The following is a 15,168-nucleotide window of genomic DNA, read 5'->3' as shown; positions in this document are numbered from 1 at the left end:
TTAAATCTCTTAATGATTTTGTGGATGCACACTACCGAAAAGTCCCGACTAGGACGAAACAACTATCCAGTGCTTTTGCTTTTCAAATGTGACCTAACTAAAATCAGTACGTGATTTGTACTTTAAGAACTCAACGATCCCCATAAATATTTGTTTAAAAGTGCCTGCCTCGCGTCTCCGACTTCAGATAGGTCTTTTTGAATTATCAGTCATGGCTAAATGTTTGACAATATTGTTTTATTTCGTTTTACGTAAAATGTGACTATACCACTGATATGTAGGAGAAATATTTCCATATTATTATTTATAAAATGGGTTTTGTGAATGACACAAATTGTCATATTTCACAATTGTAATAAGTAGTCATATTATCAGCTAACCTACCTACACCTGATGTCAATACTTCACATATTTTATAGCTTGAACATATTCATTAACCAAGATCATATCGTAAAAAGATCATTCGAAAGCAATATCGTTGTCTACATCAGCGAATTAATCTTATGCAGAATCTGACATCGGTTTAAGTCGCCACGTCGTTTTAACACAGCGACATACCATAATATTAAAACTAGTGACATTTTCAGTCGTAATAGACAAGTTATTCATAGATAATAAAATTCAAGAAGAATGATTGGGTTAGAGAAGGAGTGGTTTAAATCTAATGAAAAACAAAGACTTTGAAACACACAACGTCTCCAACCATTGGTCGCAGTTATGTGTACAGACTCCAACCCTATACTCTGCATTTACTAACATAACTTAGTCCAACATTTGTTTTAGTATCGAACTCCTCTACACCGCACATCCACAATCCTGCCCACGGGACTCGAACTCACGACCTTCGGAATTCCCAGTGCTGCAGTAATGCAAAATGGCATTGAACTTTATTGCATTGCACAACATCGTTTACTTTTGTTGTTCTTACGTAGTTCCGTCTTAGACTCCTTTCTTAATACGATACACTTGATGTACTTATCATATAGTGTAAAATTTTATGCATAAGTCGACAAATCATCCCATCGTATGGTGATCTTATCAGTAGTAGCCTAATGAGAAAGTCAATCGATAGCAATCAGAAGTGATCCAAAGGACAAGTGAATTTCGTTGGCTAAGAAATGAACTAATCGTAATTGTTAATTCGGACAAGTAAACTATCTATCTCGGAGAGCAGAACACTACCGTAAATATCTAGCTAAGCTAAAAGTGTTCCTCATTTAAAGACAATTTGCAGTATACTATTTACTCGTTGTGTGTTTTTCTCATCTTTAAAATTGAAATGATATGTAATTATTACTATTTTATGTTTTTATGTGCAATCTTCATTCTTACTTTAACACTCTATCTTTATTATGATTTGCGTTTTTTCCCTCCACAGTGTGCATTTGAATGCATGTCCACACTACTGGAGACATGTTTAGATAAACTTGTAATACCGAATTTTCTGGAATCATTAATTGACGGTCTACGTGATCATACTGATATAAAATTATTATCTTATCAAATACTTCAACGTATTTCAATAATAAGACCAATGGAAATATCTGCCAGTAAGTTGATGAGTTTAGTTGTATTTCTTTTGTTTATTTTTTAAGTATGAGTAAAGGGTTTGAGGAGATTCTTGAGCCTTACTGATATCCTGAACCAATCAATGTTAACCCAACAACGCTGTTGATATCTAACCTCAATCATTCTACGATATTGTGTGACCATATTCAATTAGATGATGAAACCTGATTGTGGTGTATTATGCCCTGGTACGGCCAAGGATGGGATGAGTCCGCTCTCCCTCTCGAAGTGCTCTCACATGGCCGCACGTATATTGCCACTGCCAGGGAAGACCTAATCACACTACCTTCTCTCAATGGGGGTGTTTACGAAATTGAGAGGATGAAAAGAGAACGTTCGGCGATATGCCAGGGTTGGTGGATATGTAGGATTCACTCGGAAAACCGTGATTCCAAATCTATGGTTCACATGAGCTTCAGGTTCCTGAGGGAACAAATGACACATGAACCTATTTTTAGTGACCGGCTACTATGGGACTGGATCTCCTATAGTTGCACCACTATTTTGTGAATAAAACCTTCAATTTGAAGGCTCTGAGTGTGGCCCTTTGATAAAGTCACCTACTTCGGTTTGGGTAACCGGTTAGTATCACTGCTCCCACACATATCAATGATAACTGCTACCGCGTTCATTACTATTGTGTGGCGCATATGTATTTCGTGCCCCCTTGTACCAATGTTTATGTGTTCAAATAAATAAATAGTTTATAATATCAACAGAGTAACACTGATGAATACTTTGAACTAGGTTGATTACAACTTCCTTCACAGTCACTTAGTCTCCTATTGCTTCAAAACAAATCTTGTCAGAAAGATTCATTTGATATAAAACTCCCAAACTAAATTCCAAGTTTATTCCGTTACATACTTATTAATTTCAATAATTAATAATTAAGGAAGTTCATCAGTATACGGTTATGGAGTTTTCATCGAAATCCTGAACTCATCGTAGACAATGGATGATGGTCCTGGGTTCGATTACTACATGCTGATTCGTGGATATCGACTGCTGAGGACTTACACACTAGGACAAAAACGACCGTGAGCATGTGCGCTCACTAGTGAAGCTTTGAGAGGGGATTCTCGAAGTTCTAGTGAGAAGCTGTGACTGGTGAGGTTCAACCATGTTTCATTTGAGGCAGTTGCCCACCAAAGGCCATTGAAAATAGTCACTTAATATCGTGGATCTATTGAACTTAGATATTAACACCGTTAAATGCCGATTCAGTGATCTAAAGGTTAAGTGTTCGTGTGTGAAACCAAAGGTTGTGGGTTCGTTTCCGGTTCCTGGTGTCGTAGATGCGCACTGATGAGGAGTCTCATATTGGGACGGGATGGCCGTCCAGTGCTTCCTGACTTTCACTGATTGTCTAACTTGTATCAGTTCATAATTTCAATAAACAATCGTCACCTGGACAGAAAATCACGAAAGTAATATAGGCCAATATCATACTGAGCAAAAGCTAATTAAATGAAAAATAATAATGAATTAATCTAACTCAATGTTATTCTGAGGGCAACAAATCTCACTGAATTAATGCAGAAAAAAAACTGACCGAATGAAAGTCCTCTTTATAAAGATCAATACAACCAGTATTTGACATTTTTATCCCATCCTGACATCTTGTTGGAAGATTTTTTAAAATCCATTTTTGTATCAGGTATAAATCTGTGTAATTCACTTCGAGCCATTCTCTTAATTTAAGGCTTAGTTGTACTATTTTCGTACTCAAATAAAAGTGGCCGAAGTGGGTTTCGAACTCACAACTTAATAGTTTAAAATAGAATCCTTTAATCAATAAATCACCAATTCATTGAGTAAATATGTAGCTTAGATTTGTTTTTTTCCTAATAAGATAGGACAATAGGCGACATATTTTTATATTCGCGCTATGACCTTGAACTCGCTTTCCCAGTTGTGATTAATTTGGCATTGTACTCAAGATTGACCATTGTGTTTGTCCTAACTATTACCATTATTATTGTTATACTAAAGCTTTTTATCTGATAATCATCGTTTTCAATCTGATATTTTTGTTGATCCTTTTTTTATCATGATCAGAAATGGAAATTTTAGCTGTACCGTTAAAAGCGGTTCTTTTTTCCAAACCTAAAGATGATTGGGTTAAACAAGAAATGGAGAAAATGCAAGAATTAAATCGAAGTGCTATTGGATTGATAGTCAGTTTAAGAAATATTGATGATATTGGTATGTTGTGATGAAAATAATGTTGATCGACTTTCTTTTCTCTTTTTTTTTAAAAACGATTCGTTTTTGTACTATTTGATGAATGCTTGGTTGTTACAATCAGTCATCAGCTCCTTAATTGTCTAATTTCATTTTATACTGTTCCTGGCATTTTTAATCATCCCGAAAAAAAGTTTTTTTTTAGTTGAGAAAAATCTGAAAGTTTTGTTGAATATACTAACGTTCTCTAAGCTTAATGGTTTAATCTTGAGGCTTTCATTGTTCCTCAGAACAAGAATTACCAACAGTTAGTCCAAATGGAAGATCTACGAAACAAGATATTATGCATATGTGGAGTAGTTTGAATAGCTCACGTCTTTTCAAAGTTGTCTAAATCGGGGAAATAAAAAATAGATGATTAAACCATTTGGGTCATAGAACGTTATTTCACATAGATCATTATCCCAAATTGCATATCTTCTCCATCAACCAGCTTAATTATAACTTAGAACTGTAGTTAGATCATCCTATTGATTTTTCAAGGTTATGGAATAATCAAACATCAGAATATATATTTCATTGACCATATTATATATTATCCGAAGATTTATATCCAAAAGAGCTAGTCATAATCAATGTAAGCTCTGGGACAAATATGTATTTTTCTAAGCTTTCGAATTACATCAACACAGTACTTACTTACTTACGCCTGTTACTCCTCGTGAATGAGCATAGGCCGCTCACCAACATTCTCCATCCAACCCTGTCCTGGAAAATCCTTTCCAACTCCTTCCAGTTTTTATTCATCCTTTTCATATCTGCTTCTATTTCTCGACGTAATGTGTTCTTTGACCTTCCTCTTTTCCGCTTCTCTTCAGGATCCCAGGTTAGGGCTTGCCTCGTGATGCAGTTTGGTGATTTTCGTAATGTATGTTCTATCCATTTTCATCATATTTTTCTAATTTCCTCCTTAGCTGGAATCTGGTTTGTTCTCTCCCGCAGTAGGCTGTTTTTGATGGTATCCGGCCAAAATCAACACAGTGTTATGAACATATCAAATTATGATTCTTATATTGCCAGTATTTTCTGTAAAATTTGTCGGAAGGTTTCTAAGAACAAATTATACTACATTAAAGGTGATGGTCAAATTGGATTGGAATGGGATGAAAGATTGTTTCCTGATACTATTACTGCTGTTTCGATTTGATTAGCATTAGTAATATGAAATATCAATCCGTCAATCATAATACAAATGGTGGTACAAATGTTAGTCTAAGTTGTTAATCAACGGTATTGTAACCAATTCTTAGTTTATATCATCAAATGTCTCCCGTCATAGTTATCGCATCAACGTTAATCAAAGATACTCAGCATTTACTTCTTTGTAAATGATCTCGTGAATTTATACTATACTATAGTTTCGTTACTCTTAGTTTTCTCCTAATCTTTTTCTCTACACTAACTAACACTATTGATGTGTGGGCGAGGTAAATAACGATTGGTTGTTTACTTAGTCACATTAGTAGATAATCTAACAGGTATCAGATGAATTCTTTTCCTTATTATTATTATTATTATTATTATTATTATTATTATTATTATTATTGTCTTTGTTGTCGGTTCTTGGAGTGGAAATATACTTACGTTCTAGTCACATGTTCTTGATCTGAATTGTGTTAAAGTCCTGTAGAATAGACACTCGAAGGGTATCTAGTGTGGATCTTCTGTCTATGGTAAAATAACGTCCCTTTCGTGTAGACGAAGCGTTATAACAGCTATATGTTGAGTTAATCGATGGTTGTGGATACACAGGATACGTTTCAACTACGTCATTTAATAAAGGTTTATAATCCCATGAAGTGATTTTTCACCTTTGATGCACATTCCAATAAGTTTTATTTGCAGTTTATAGAGTTTTATTAATCTTATTTTAAATTTCACTGATTATAATCATGTGTCAATTGAAGCTATACCACCATGGAAAACTTGGAAGCACTGGACGGCCGTTTCGTCCTGGTATGGGACTCCTCAGTAGTGCATATCCACGATCCCGCACCCGACGAGATTCGAACCGATGACCTATCAGTCTCGCACCAGGCGCCTAACCAACTAGTCCACTGAGTTGGATGCGCACTACTTAGGAGTCCCATATTAGGAGGAAACGGCCGTCCAGTGCTTCCAGGTTTTCCATGGTGGTGCAACTTCAATTGACTCATGATTTCAATCAGTGAAATTTCTAAAAATCTCTACAAAACCCCTTGTGATTATTATGAATTGACATCTATTCAAATAATTGTAAGCAGAGATGGATGTTGAATGGCAGTGGAACTCAGAACGCTCGTTTCGTCTTATTTCGGACCCGTCACGTGGATGTACCTGCATCCCATAGTTGATGCTCACTTTGGGACTAGAACCCAGTACCATCCGCCTCAATTAATATCTATTTTTCATTCCTCTGTATAATGTTTGCTTTGATCTATAAACAATCTTAATAATAATAATAATAATAATAATAATCGATTAGTGACTTGTTCCAAGATAAATGGACTTTGTAATGTTTTAATAGGAATATGAATAGAATTGGCAAATTTAACATTGTCTAGATGATCATTTATAGCTTTAATTGGAGATGTTCCATTATACAGGTAACTATGTACAAAAGAAAAAAGAAAGTCACTGAATAACTTTCAATATGATTGGTATCTTGTTTGTTTGTTTGTTATTTTATTACTTCACTTAAGAAAATATGAAAACATTTTATTTGTTTTATTGTACTTTTGTTTATTTAGATAAAAATCGTCATTATGTAGAATTAATACGTATTATTAATGCAGATTCTAATTTAAAAAATATTTATATGCAAATTTTGTCCACTGAAAATTATTCTACTAAAAATAATCTATCAACATTGACAACAACACAAACAACCGGTGAATATGGAAGAAACACTTCTTCATCATGTTCTCTTACTGGTGATGGTAGTGGTGGTGTTGGATTTATCGGTAAATTCTCATCGACACGTTCATGATTTATCCGACTTTACTACTTTAAATTAGCAATATTTTTTAGTTTATCCATTGAGTCATGGATTCACTAACAATCAAACAAACAAACACACATCCACATCCACACACAAGGTCTTTTTCCCGCTTGTAAACACTTTGAATCGAAAAAGAAAGTATAAACATTTTTTTGTGTCTTCTCACTTACACCATCTGATGAAAAGCAAAAAAAAAAATTTTTTTTTAAATACATGTACCTTAATAATAAAGATGTCCAACTTTTTTTTTACCTCATCCATTCATCTTTCCTTTATTATTTTCTTTCAAACTATCATCTTAGTATCAAAATGTAATGTATGCGAATTGATCAAATGTGTGTAACTGTGCCAAATGATTGTTTTATTTATTGTATAACAACAGTAACCATGACTATAAAAAAAATGTGTTTAAATCTTTTTATGTTGTGTTATAGTATAAATCAACTAATTATTCAATGAATAGTTTGATACTATTTATATCGTTTAAGTATCCATCTTTCTGTCTTATTTATGTATACACATTAACATGTAATAACATTTAAAAACAAATAAATGACAACATACATTTCAACCTGGTTACTCACTTCTTTTTGTTTGTTTATCCATATTTTTCTTTAAGAATTGTTTGTAAGCTTACTACTAATCTATAGGACAAACATTTCCCTCTCTCTCTCTCTTTCTCTCTCTTACACCTACACACACACACACACACACACACACACTCTTGATAGGAATCGAGCCAATGCAATAGTCATAACAATAGGAAAAGACTAATGTTGTGTTATACGGTGATGATAAAACAATGAATGCTTTTTCTCTCTCTTTAGAGCAAACAAAATTACAAAAGAAAAATTGTTTCTACATTTATTTTATGCGTTTTTTTTCTGGCTTGAAAGAATGTGCTTGTCTGTATGTATGTGTGTGTGTGTGTGAGTGTACGATATAGCGCTTAAAGTAGTTTGTGCTTTTGTCTGTTTTAATTTTCTTAGGTTTACACATGATCTGCACCATGATAAATGAATAATGCGTACATGATCTTATGTTTAGTTGAGTTATTATTATACTCTGTATTTGTCCTTTGAATTTCGTTTGTTTTTAACATGAATGTAGTTGAGTTACATCTAACAAAATATTATGATATCGAATGTTGTTAAAGACAAGTTATGAGTGATGGTGATAGTAATCACTTTCTGATTGTGTATACTTTGAAAATTTATTTATTTAAACACGTAGACATTGATACAAGGGGGCAACACCACATAAATCATTCATATTGTGTGCGGGCTGGGATACTGCCCGGGCGACCAAACCGACGTAGTTGGTTTTCTAAGGGGTCCACTCCTCGAGCGTTCGTTCACATAACTCAAACATTGATGATGATTAGGGTACAGTTTATTAATTGGTTTTCTATAACTGCAATATATAAATACTGTTGAATAATAAGTATATCTAACTGTGAACAGAGATTCATCACTCGTTAGCGATGTGTATTTATAAGTTTTTAGATGCTTAGATGTAATCGACAAAAGCAAATCAAGTATGGTATACGTTTTGTGCTAGTTGATACTTACTAACAAGATGTACCTTTATTCATGAGTGACCAACCAGCACCCAATCTTATAGGTGAGTAACGACATCACTCTGAATATAGGCACAACTCAGTAGGTCTTTGGGGATTTCCTGCTCGGAATTAGTCACCACTGAGGACATGATAATTTTTAGTAAGAGATTAAGTTATGGAGATTGCAGAATTTTTTTCATAAATCATGAGCTGACTGTACATGGACTAGTGATATTGCCCTATTTCGAATATACAATAACATCAATGTGGATACATCTAAAAAATATTGAACTAATCGAAACAATTTGTAAATCAGTAATGACAATAACGATAAAGGATTACGTAACCAAACCTTGTAAGTTGAAAGATTCAGTAGTAATTATAAGAATAACCAACAGTACGATAAAATGAACAAATGTATATCGACATGGGGAGTAGATCAAAGCGTTAAAAAAAAACTAAACATGAAAATCGATTACCATTGATTCAGATAATGTGAATGAATATGACAAGGAGTTGAGAAACTTAGAATTGTAGGGTAGATTTCCCCCGGACCTTTTGTTGGCTTGAATTCGTTATCTCTTTGATAAACGGGATTGAAATCTAATGTTTAGGAACTAAATTTAGACAATAGATCAGTATAAATACTCGATTTTCCAATATCACATGACCACCATCATTCATCTGTGATAAAACAAACATAAACCTCAGTTTTGTTTAATCCTTTCCCAAACAAAAAAAGGAGTTTCTGGTTGATCGATCAATTACAACTTTCTTCACAAAAGCGGCTAAATTAACAAATTCACACTGAAATGGTAAAACTAAGTAACTAATCTTTCATTTGTGGGACTATTATTTGTCAACTTGGGAATGCCAAAGCTTTTTTAAGACCTCTATCTAATCGATCGCATAAAAAATTACTATGTCTCCATTGAATCAGAGCTTCAGGTACTAAGATTTCTTACAAATACTTTGTAGTTATGACTTCTTGTTCACTGTATACATGTTTCTTTTGAACACATGAAGCTACGGTTCAATGATTAAGTCATTCAAATTTCAACCATGATGTCTCAAGTTCGAACCTTGTTGCATCTATTTTGGTTTGACTAACGTGGTAGTTTTGCTAACTTGAGCTCTGAGGGTTTGTCCCGAAGTGAAGCACTCTTATTTATATTTGGTAGATGAGTTAAATAATAGATCTGTTTTAGTCTGACATATTTACAATGTGTAGTTCTTCGGAAATAATTATAAAAATCTTTTTAGTATTGTTTCAATTAACTTTATTTCCGTGAGGTCATAATAGCCTTAGTTTACTTACTTACGCCTGTTACCCCTCGTGGAGGAGCATAGGCCGTCCACAGCACTTTCCATCAAACCCTGTTCTGACCAATCCTTTCCAGTTGCTACTCATCTTTTTCAGGTCTGCTTCCAATTCCCGACGTAATGGGTTCTTCGGCCTTCTTCTTTTCCGTCATTGTTTTCATTCAATAATATTAAATAGAGATAGACATTAAATAAATTTCCAAGGCTTATATACGAACACGTTTTTTCACATACGTTCATTTTATTTCAAACAAATCAAAAATGTTATTTCTCTCACAAACTGAACTTAGACAACTATTCAGAGTCTGAAAGAACTGGACGGCTGTTTCATCCTAGTTTGGGACTCCTAGGTAATACTCATCCAACCACATTGTCCAGACTCAAAACATCCGATCTCTCATGTAAACGTTCAACTTCTAGACCATGGAGCCACATTTCGGTGATTCATATTTCGACATTCAATCAATTCGTGATATCTCTGAAGAGTCCCATACTAAAATGAAACAGCTACCTACTGTTGTTTTTTTTTCTAGGTTTTTAATTGATTATCTAACTTTGATCCATTCATGATCTCAATATCATTCAACAATCTCTACAACTCCTATAATGAAAATCAAAACTGTTAACTATTCATATCTTGAATCTCTTAAACGTAGAAGTCCAGATATCTAAAGTCTTCTTTAATGGACTGTAAAATATCCTAAAATGTTTAAAGGTTAATACACTTGAATCAAATATAAACCACATAAGTAAAATCAACTCTCTAGTCTATTTAAATAATAGAAAATCTCAGTGTAATTAAACTGTACTCTCTTTCATTATGTAAAAATTATGACATTCAATTTAAGAGAAAAGTAAATTTCCCCTCTTCTTTTTCTTTTTTTCTTATTACCTCTAGTTACTCAAGAAATGTTTCAAAATGGACTAATTTTCTCTGTTTATCATCATATTTTGCACATACATTTTTACTGTGTAAATTACATTGTTATGATGACAAGCTTATTAGATGTTCTAATGAAGAATCCTTGTATAATAATCGATAATGACGACTGACAGCATAGATTATTCATTCTTATCAGCTTAGTTTCAAAAAGAGAGACTTTTTTAGTAGGTACAGATATCGATTTTTGTGTATGTGTATGTCAACGACAAAGATGGCTGGAATTAATAAACAATATTTTGTTTTATATGAAAAGATGGATAGTGGCTAGCAGTGGAATCTATGACGCACGTTTCGTCCTATTTAGGACTCGTCAGCTGGATGTACCTGTATCTCAGAGTTGATGTTCACTCTGTGACTCGAACCCAGTACCGTTCACTTCAAACGCCATCGTGTTATCTACTTAGCTACTGAGTCTCGATAGCCACCTGCTCGTACAATGGGGTGAAGTTTAAAATCACTTGGTATTGTTTGCTTGTATCTTCTCATTGTTATTTAGGACTGCAATTAATCAGTCTTTTATTGGCATATATGCATCTTGTGTGAATTGCCTCGATGTTGCCTTAATTCACAATCATTATAAGCAAAGATGGTTATTGGCAGTTCTAAACATCAATGGAAAGATTTAAGTAAACAATACCAAGTGAATTTAATATTTTGTCGTTCTAATTGAGATCATGATGTTAGACCACTATTGAAAACTTAGAAGCACTGAACGGCCGTTTTGTTCTATTATGGGACTCCTCAGTAGTGCGCATCCATGATCGCGCTCGCAGAATTCGGTCTCGCGCACCAACGCTTAACCTCTAAACTACTAAGCCAACCTTTATGAAAGTACACATTGATTAAACTTGATCATAATCGATATTTAGAAATGTATTCATCATTCAACTTCTGAATGTTTGGTTACCTTTCATATCATGTGAACAATCTAAAGTATACAGAAGAAATAATAGTTTTTTTTCTTTAAATAAACATTCTGATAAAATTCCGTTGTTTGTACACTTTGAGTATCAGTTTGAGACTTTTTTTGAAATCAATCTACTTAATTAATTCTTAAACTTTTAGAATTTTGCGTAGTATTATAAGAAGAAGACAAAGATTATCAGAAATATGTGACATAAAGGTCAACTTGATAAATAAAAGGTAACGGAAAACAAAGATAATAAAGGAAACAATATGGAACTCACTACGCTGGACAATAAAACAAAATTACCAGGGTAATTTTACGGTGAATACATATGAAGAGTTTACATTTTTGTATGATCAATGTTTCAGTAAACTTTAGTGTATGCCATCGAATACTTGTAAAACACCGCAAAATTTGAATTAAGATCGATCTTATAACCTGTTTCAATTGGTTCATTTGATTGTATTTGTTTTGTAACCATTTACGTGCGGTGTTTTAGCTGTGCTAAGGTTGGTAATGCCTTATCTGGTGAAACTTATTGGTTATTTTTGCGAGTGGTTTCCGTTTTTCAAGGCTCACAAACCCACAGTGTGGATGTGACTTTATGGGGACATCGTTACTCCCATTACTTGGCGTGCGTAGGTCTCACCAAGGGCAAGTATGATCTACATGCATGCCGGCAATACATAAGTTTTCAACTATGCGTCTCCTGGCATATATATATATATATATATATATATATATATATATATATATATATACTTACCCTGTGAGGTGATGTCCGTAATATGCACACCAGTAACACTAGTTTTCATTCATGCTTCCCACAGCATAAATATGGGTATATTTATAGCAACTCTCTTACAATCAATTTCGATTATGGTTAACTTTTGTTAAGCCTTTTTATTAACTTAACAATGTTGTTCTAGCAGTAGCGACTTGTCTATTTTTTGTACTATTATGATCACTATCTTGTCCGTATACGTGTACTCTTGAACACATGTGATAGCCTACGCAAATATCTCTCTCTCTAGCTAAAATGTTAATCGCCTAAATATCACTTGATGGGTCATTCTCGAATCTTATTATTAGACTTTGCCTCGATTAGCTGCGCCTACATTTGATTTGATTATAAATTCCCCTCGGTATTCGCTCGCATACACACATTCTCCTCTCTTCTACTAATTCGTTCTATGTGTCTATAACTTTGTTATCTGTACTATCCGCTAATAAACTGTAGTCGCCGCGTTTTATTGCCTTTTGATTTGCAACACCGTTAGGATTTATGTAATAACAGTTATCAATGTGATTGATTAACGAAGCTAAAACACAACACATTCACTCACCTGGGAAAGCAGATGGTCATTGTTCACTTTGGGCGCATGTGCTACAGCTGACCATAAACGAAGGATGTTACGTAAGGAAATCGGGCAAAGCTTCCGTAAGGACCGAGAAGCCTGGTGGTCGAAGCGTGCTAATGAACTGGAAGCAGCAGCTGCATCTGGTAACTACCGGAAGCTCTTCCAGCTCATCCGAGCCACTGGCAGCAAGAAGTCTGGTGTGAGTGAAACAATCTGCGAGGATGATGGGATGCCAATCACTAACATCCATCGACGTCTTGGACGATGGGCAGAATTTTTCGAAGGGCAGTTCAACTGGCCTGCTACTCCGGCAACATCGGTCAGACTGTCCTGCCCTTCATGGCCGGTGACGACTGATCCACCAAACGAGGAGGAAGTCCGCAAGGAACTCCAACTCTTGAAGCGTTACAAATCACCTGGCCCAGATGACTTACCTCTGGCTTTTTTTAAAGATGGTGGTGACTTTTTGACTAAGGAACTGACGACGTTGTTTACAAAGGTTTGGGAACTAGAGTGTGTACCAACGTCATGGAATGAGTCGATAGTTGTCCCTATCTTTAAAAAGGTTCCTGTAACAACTATCGGGGATAAGTCTACTTCCGATTGCGTCCAAGCTATTGGCTTCCGTCATTCTTCGTAGGCTGTTCAAAACCCGAGAAAGATTGACTCGCGAGGAGCAGGCTGGGTTTCGTCCTGGTCGAGGATGTATTGATCATATCTTCACCCTCCGCCAAATGTTAGAACACCGCCATACTTATCAAAGGCCAACAATCGTAGTGTTTCTTGACATCAGGGCTGCCTTCGATTCGTTGGACAGGACTGTTCTCTGGGATTGTCTATTGAAGAAGGGTGTGCCTGAGAAGTTTATTAACATCCTAAAAGCCCTATATAAAAACACCTCAGGCAGAGTGAGGGCATACAACCACCTCTCTCCATTGTTCCTTTCGAGCAGTGGGGTTAGGCAGGGTTGCCCAATCTCACCATTCCTCTTCAACTTTGCCATCGATGACATTCTGGAAACAGCTCTGATGAATGTAAGTAATGGGGGTGTGGATCTGTTGCCTGAAGAAAGACTTCTCGACCTTGAGTATGCGGACGATATTGTCTTACTGTGCGATAATGCCCAAGCCATGCAATCCGCACTTAATCAGTTGGCAATCAGTGTCCGTAGGTATGGTATGTGCTTTGCACCTTCGAAGTGCAAAGTACTTCTACAAGACTGGCAGGATTCTAATCCTGTACTCACCCTGGATGGTGAGCAGATGGAAGTAGTTGAGAAGTTCGTGTATCTGGGTAGCTGCATAAGTGCTGGTGGGGGTGTGAGTGATGAGATCAATGCACGTGAAAGCCAGATTTGCTTAAGCCAATCTGGGCCACCTTTGGCGCCTCCGTGATGTTAGTCTGACTGTAAAAGGTCGGATCTACAACGCGTCGGTGAGAGCAGTTTTGCTCTATGCTTGTGAAACCTGGTCTCTCCAAGTTGAGGACGTTAAGACGACTCTCTGTGTTCGATCATCGCTGTCTCCGAAGGATTGCTGACATTCAGTGGCAACACCATGTCAGTAATGCAGAGGTTCGGCATCGTGTGTTCGGGCACAGAGATGATAATTCAATTGGTGTCACCATCTTGAAACACCGACTTCGGTGTCTTGGACATGTTCTACGAATGTCGTCCCAGAGAATTCCACGTCGTGCATTATTTGCCGACTCTGGGACTGGTTGGAAGAAGCGGAGAGGTGGTCAGTGCATGACATAGTGTCGTGGTATGAAAGAAAGCTGCAAAGGACTGGCTTGTGTTGGTCCTTCACGACTCCCTGGTTGGGGTCTGAGAGATGGTGCTACACAGTGGCTAGAGACGTTATCAGATATGGCTCAGAATAGAAGCCAGTGGCGATCCTGCTGTAACCTTCTTTACTTTCTTCATAAAAAGTGGTTGTGTCTCCCTTACCTGAAAGATTTCTTCTGATTGTACCTTTCCGTTCCCTCATTTCTACCATACTACTTAACACCAATCTTTTCGTTATTGTTCTCTTTTTTTTGCGCTACTTAGCGTTTTTTTTTCTTTCTGTTTCTCTTTGAATTCTCATTGTTTTGTGTGGCGCATATATATTGGCGCTCTCTTGTACGAATATTCATGTGTTCAAATAAATAAACAGCTGACTCACATATTTCATTCATATCACTGATACTGCATGACATACATAAGAATGACCACTCTTTTTGGGGATATTGATGGTCACCTCGTCCTAGTATTTACTACCATATCTTTTTTATTAT

At 35.7% G+C, this 15,168-nt stretch overlaps 1 protein-coding gene across 1 annotated transcript in view; it reads left to right on the top strand.

Moving 5' to 3' along the window:
- The window catches only part of CAND1 (Cullin-associated NEDD8-dissociated protein 1), a 125,008-nt gene that overhangs the window by 55,621 nt on the left and 54,219 nt on the right, over nucleotides 1-15,168 (top strand). The window contains exons 27-29 of the mRNA XM_051218094.1: nucleotides 1,379-1,550; nucleotides 3,631-3,777; nucleotides 6,546-10,787. Of these exons, the coding sequence (XP_051064530.1) occupies nucleotides 1,379-1,550; nucleotides 3,631-3,777; nucleotides 6,546-6,784 (558 nt within the window). The 3' untranslated portion in view covers nucleotides 6,785-10,787. The remainder of the gene's footprint in view (nucleotides 1-1,378; nucleotides 1,551-3,630; nucleotides 3,778-6,545; nucleotides 10,788-15,168) is intronic.

This window comes from Schistosoma haematobium, chromosome 7 (genome assembly GCF_000699445.3).
Source record: "Schistosoma haematobium chromosome 7, whole genome shotgun sequence".
In the NCBI taxonomy this organism is placed as follows: Eukaryota; Metazoa; Platyhelminthes; class Trematoda; order Strigeidida; family Schistosomatidae; genus Schistosoma; species Schistosoma haematobium.
The sequence above is the reverse complement of the archived record's forward strand: the minus strand, read 5'-3'. Positions and strand labels throughout refer to the sequence as shown.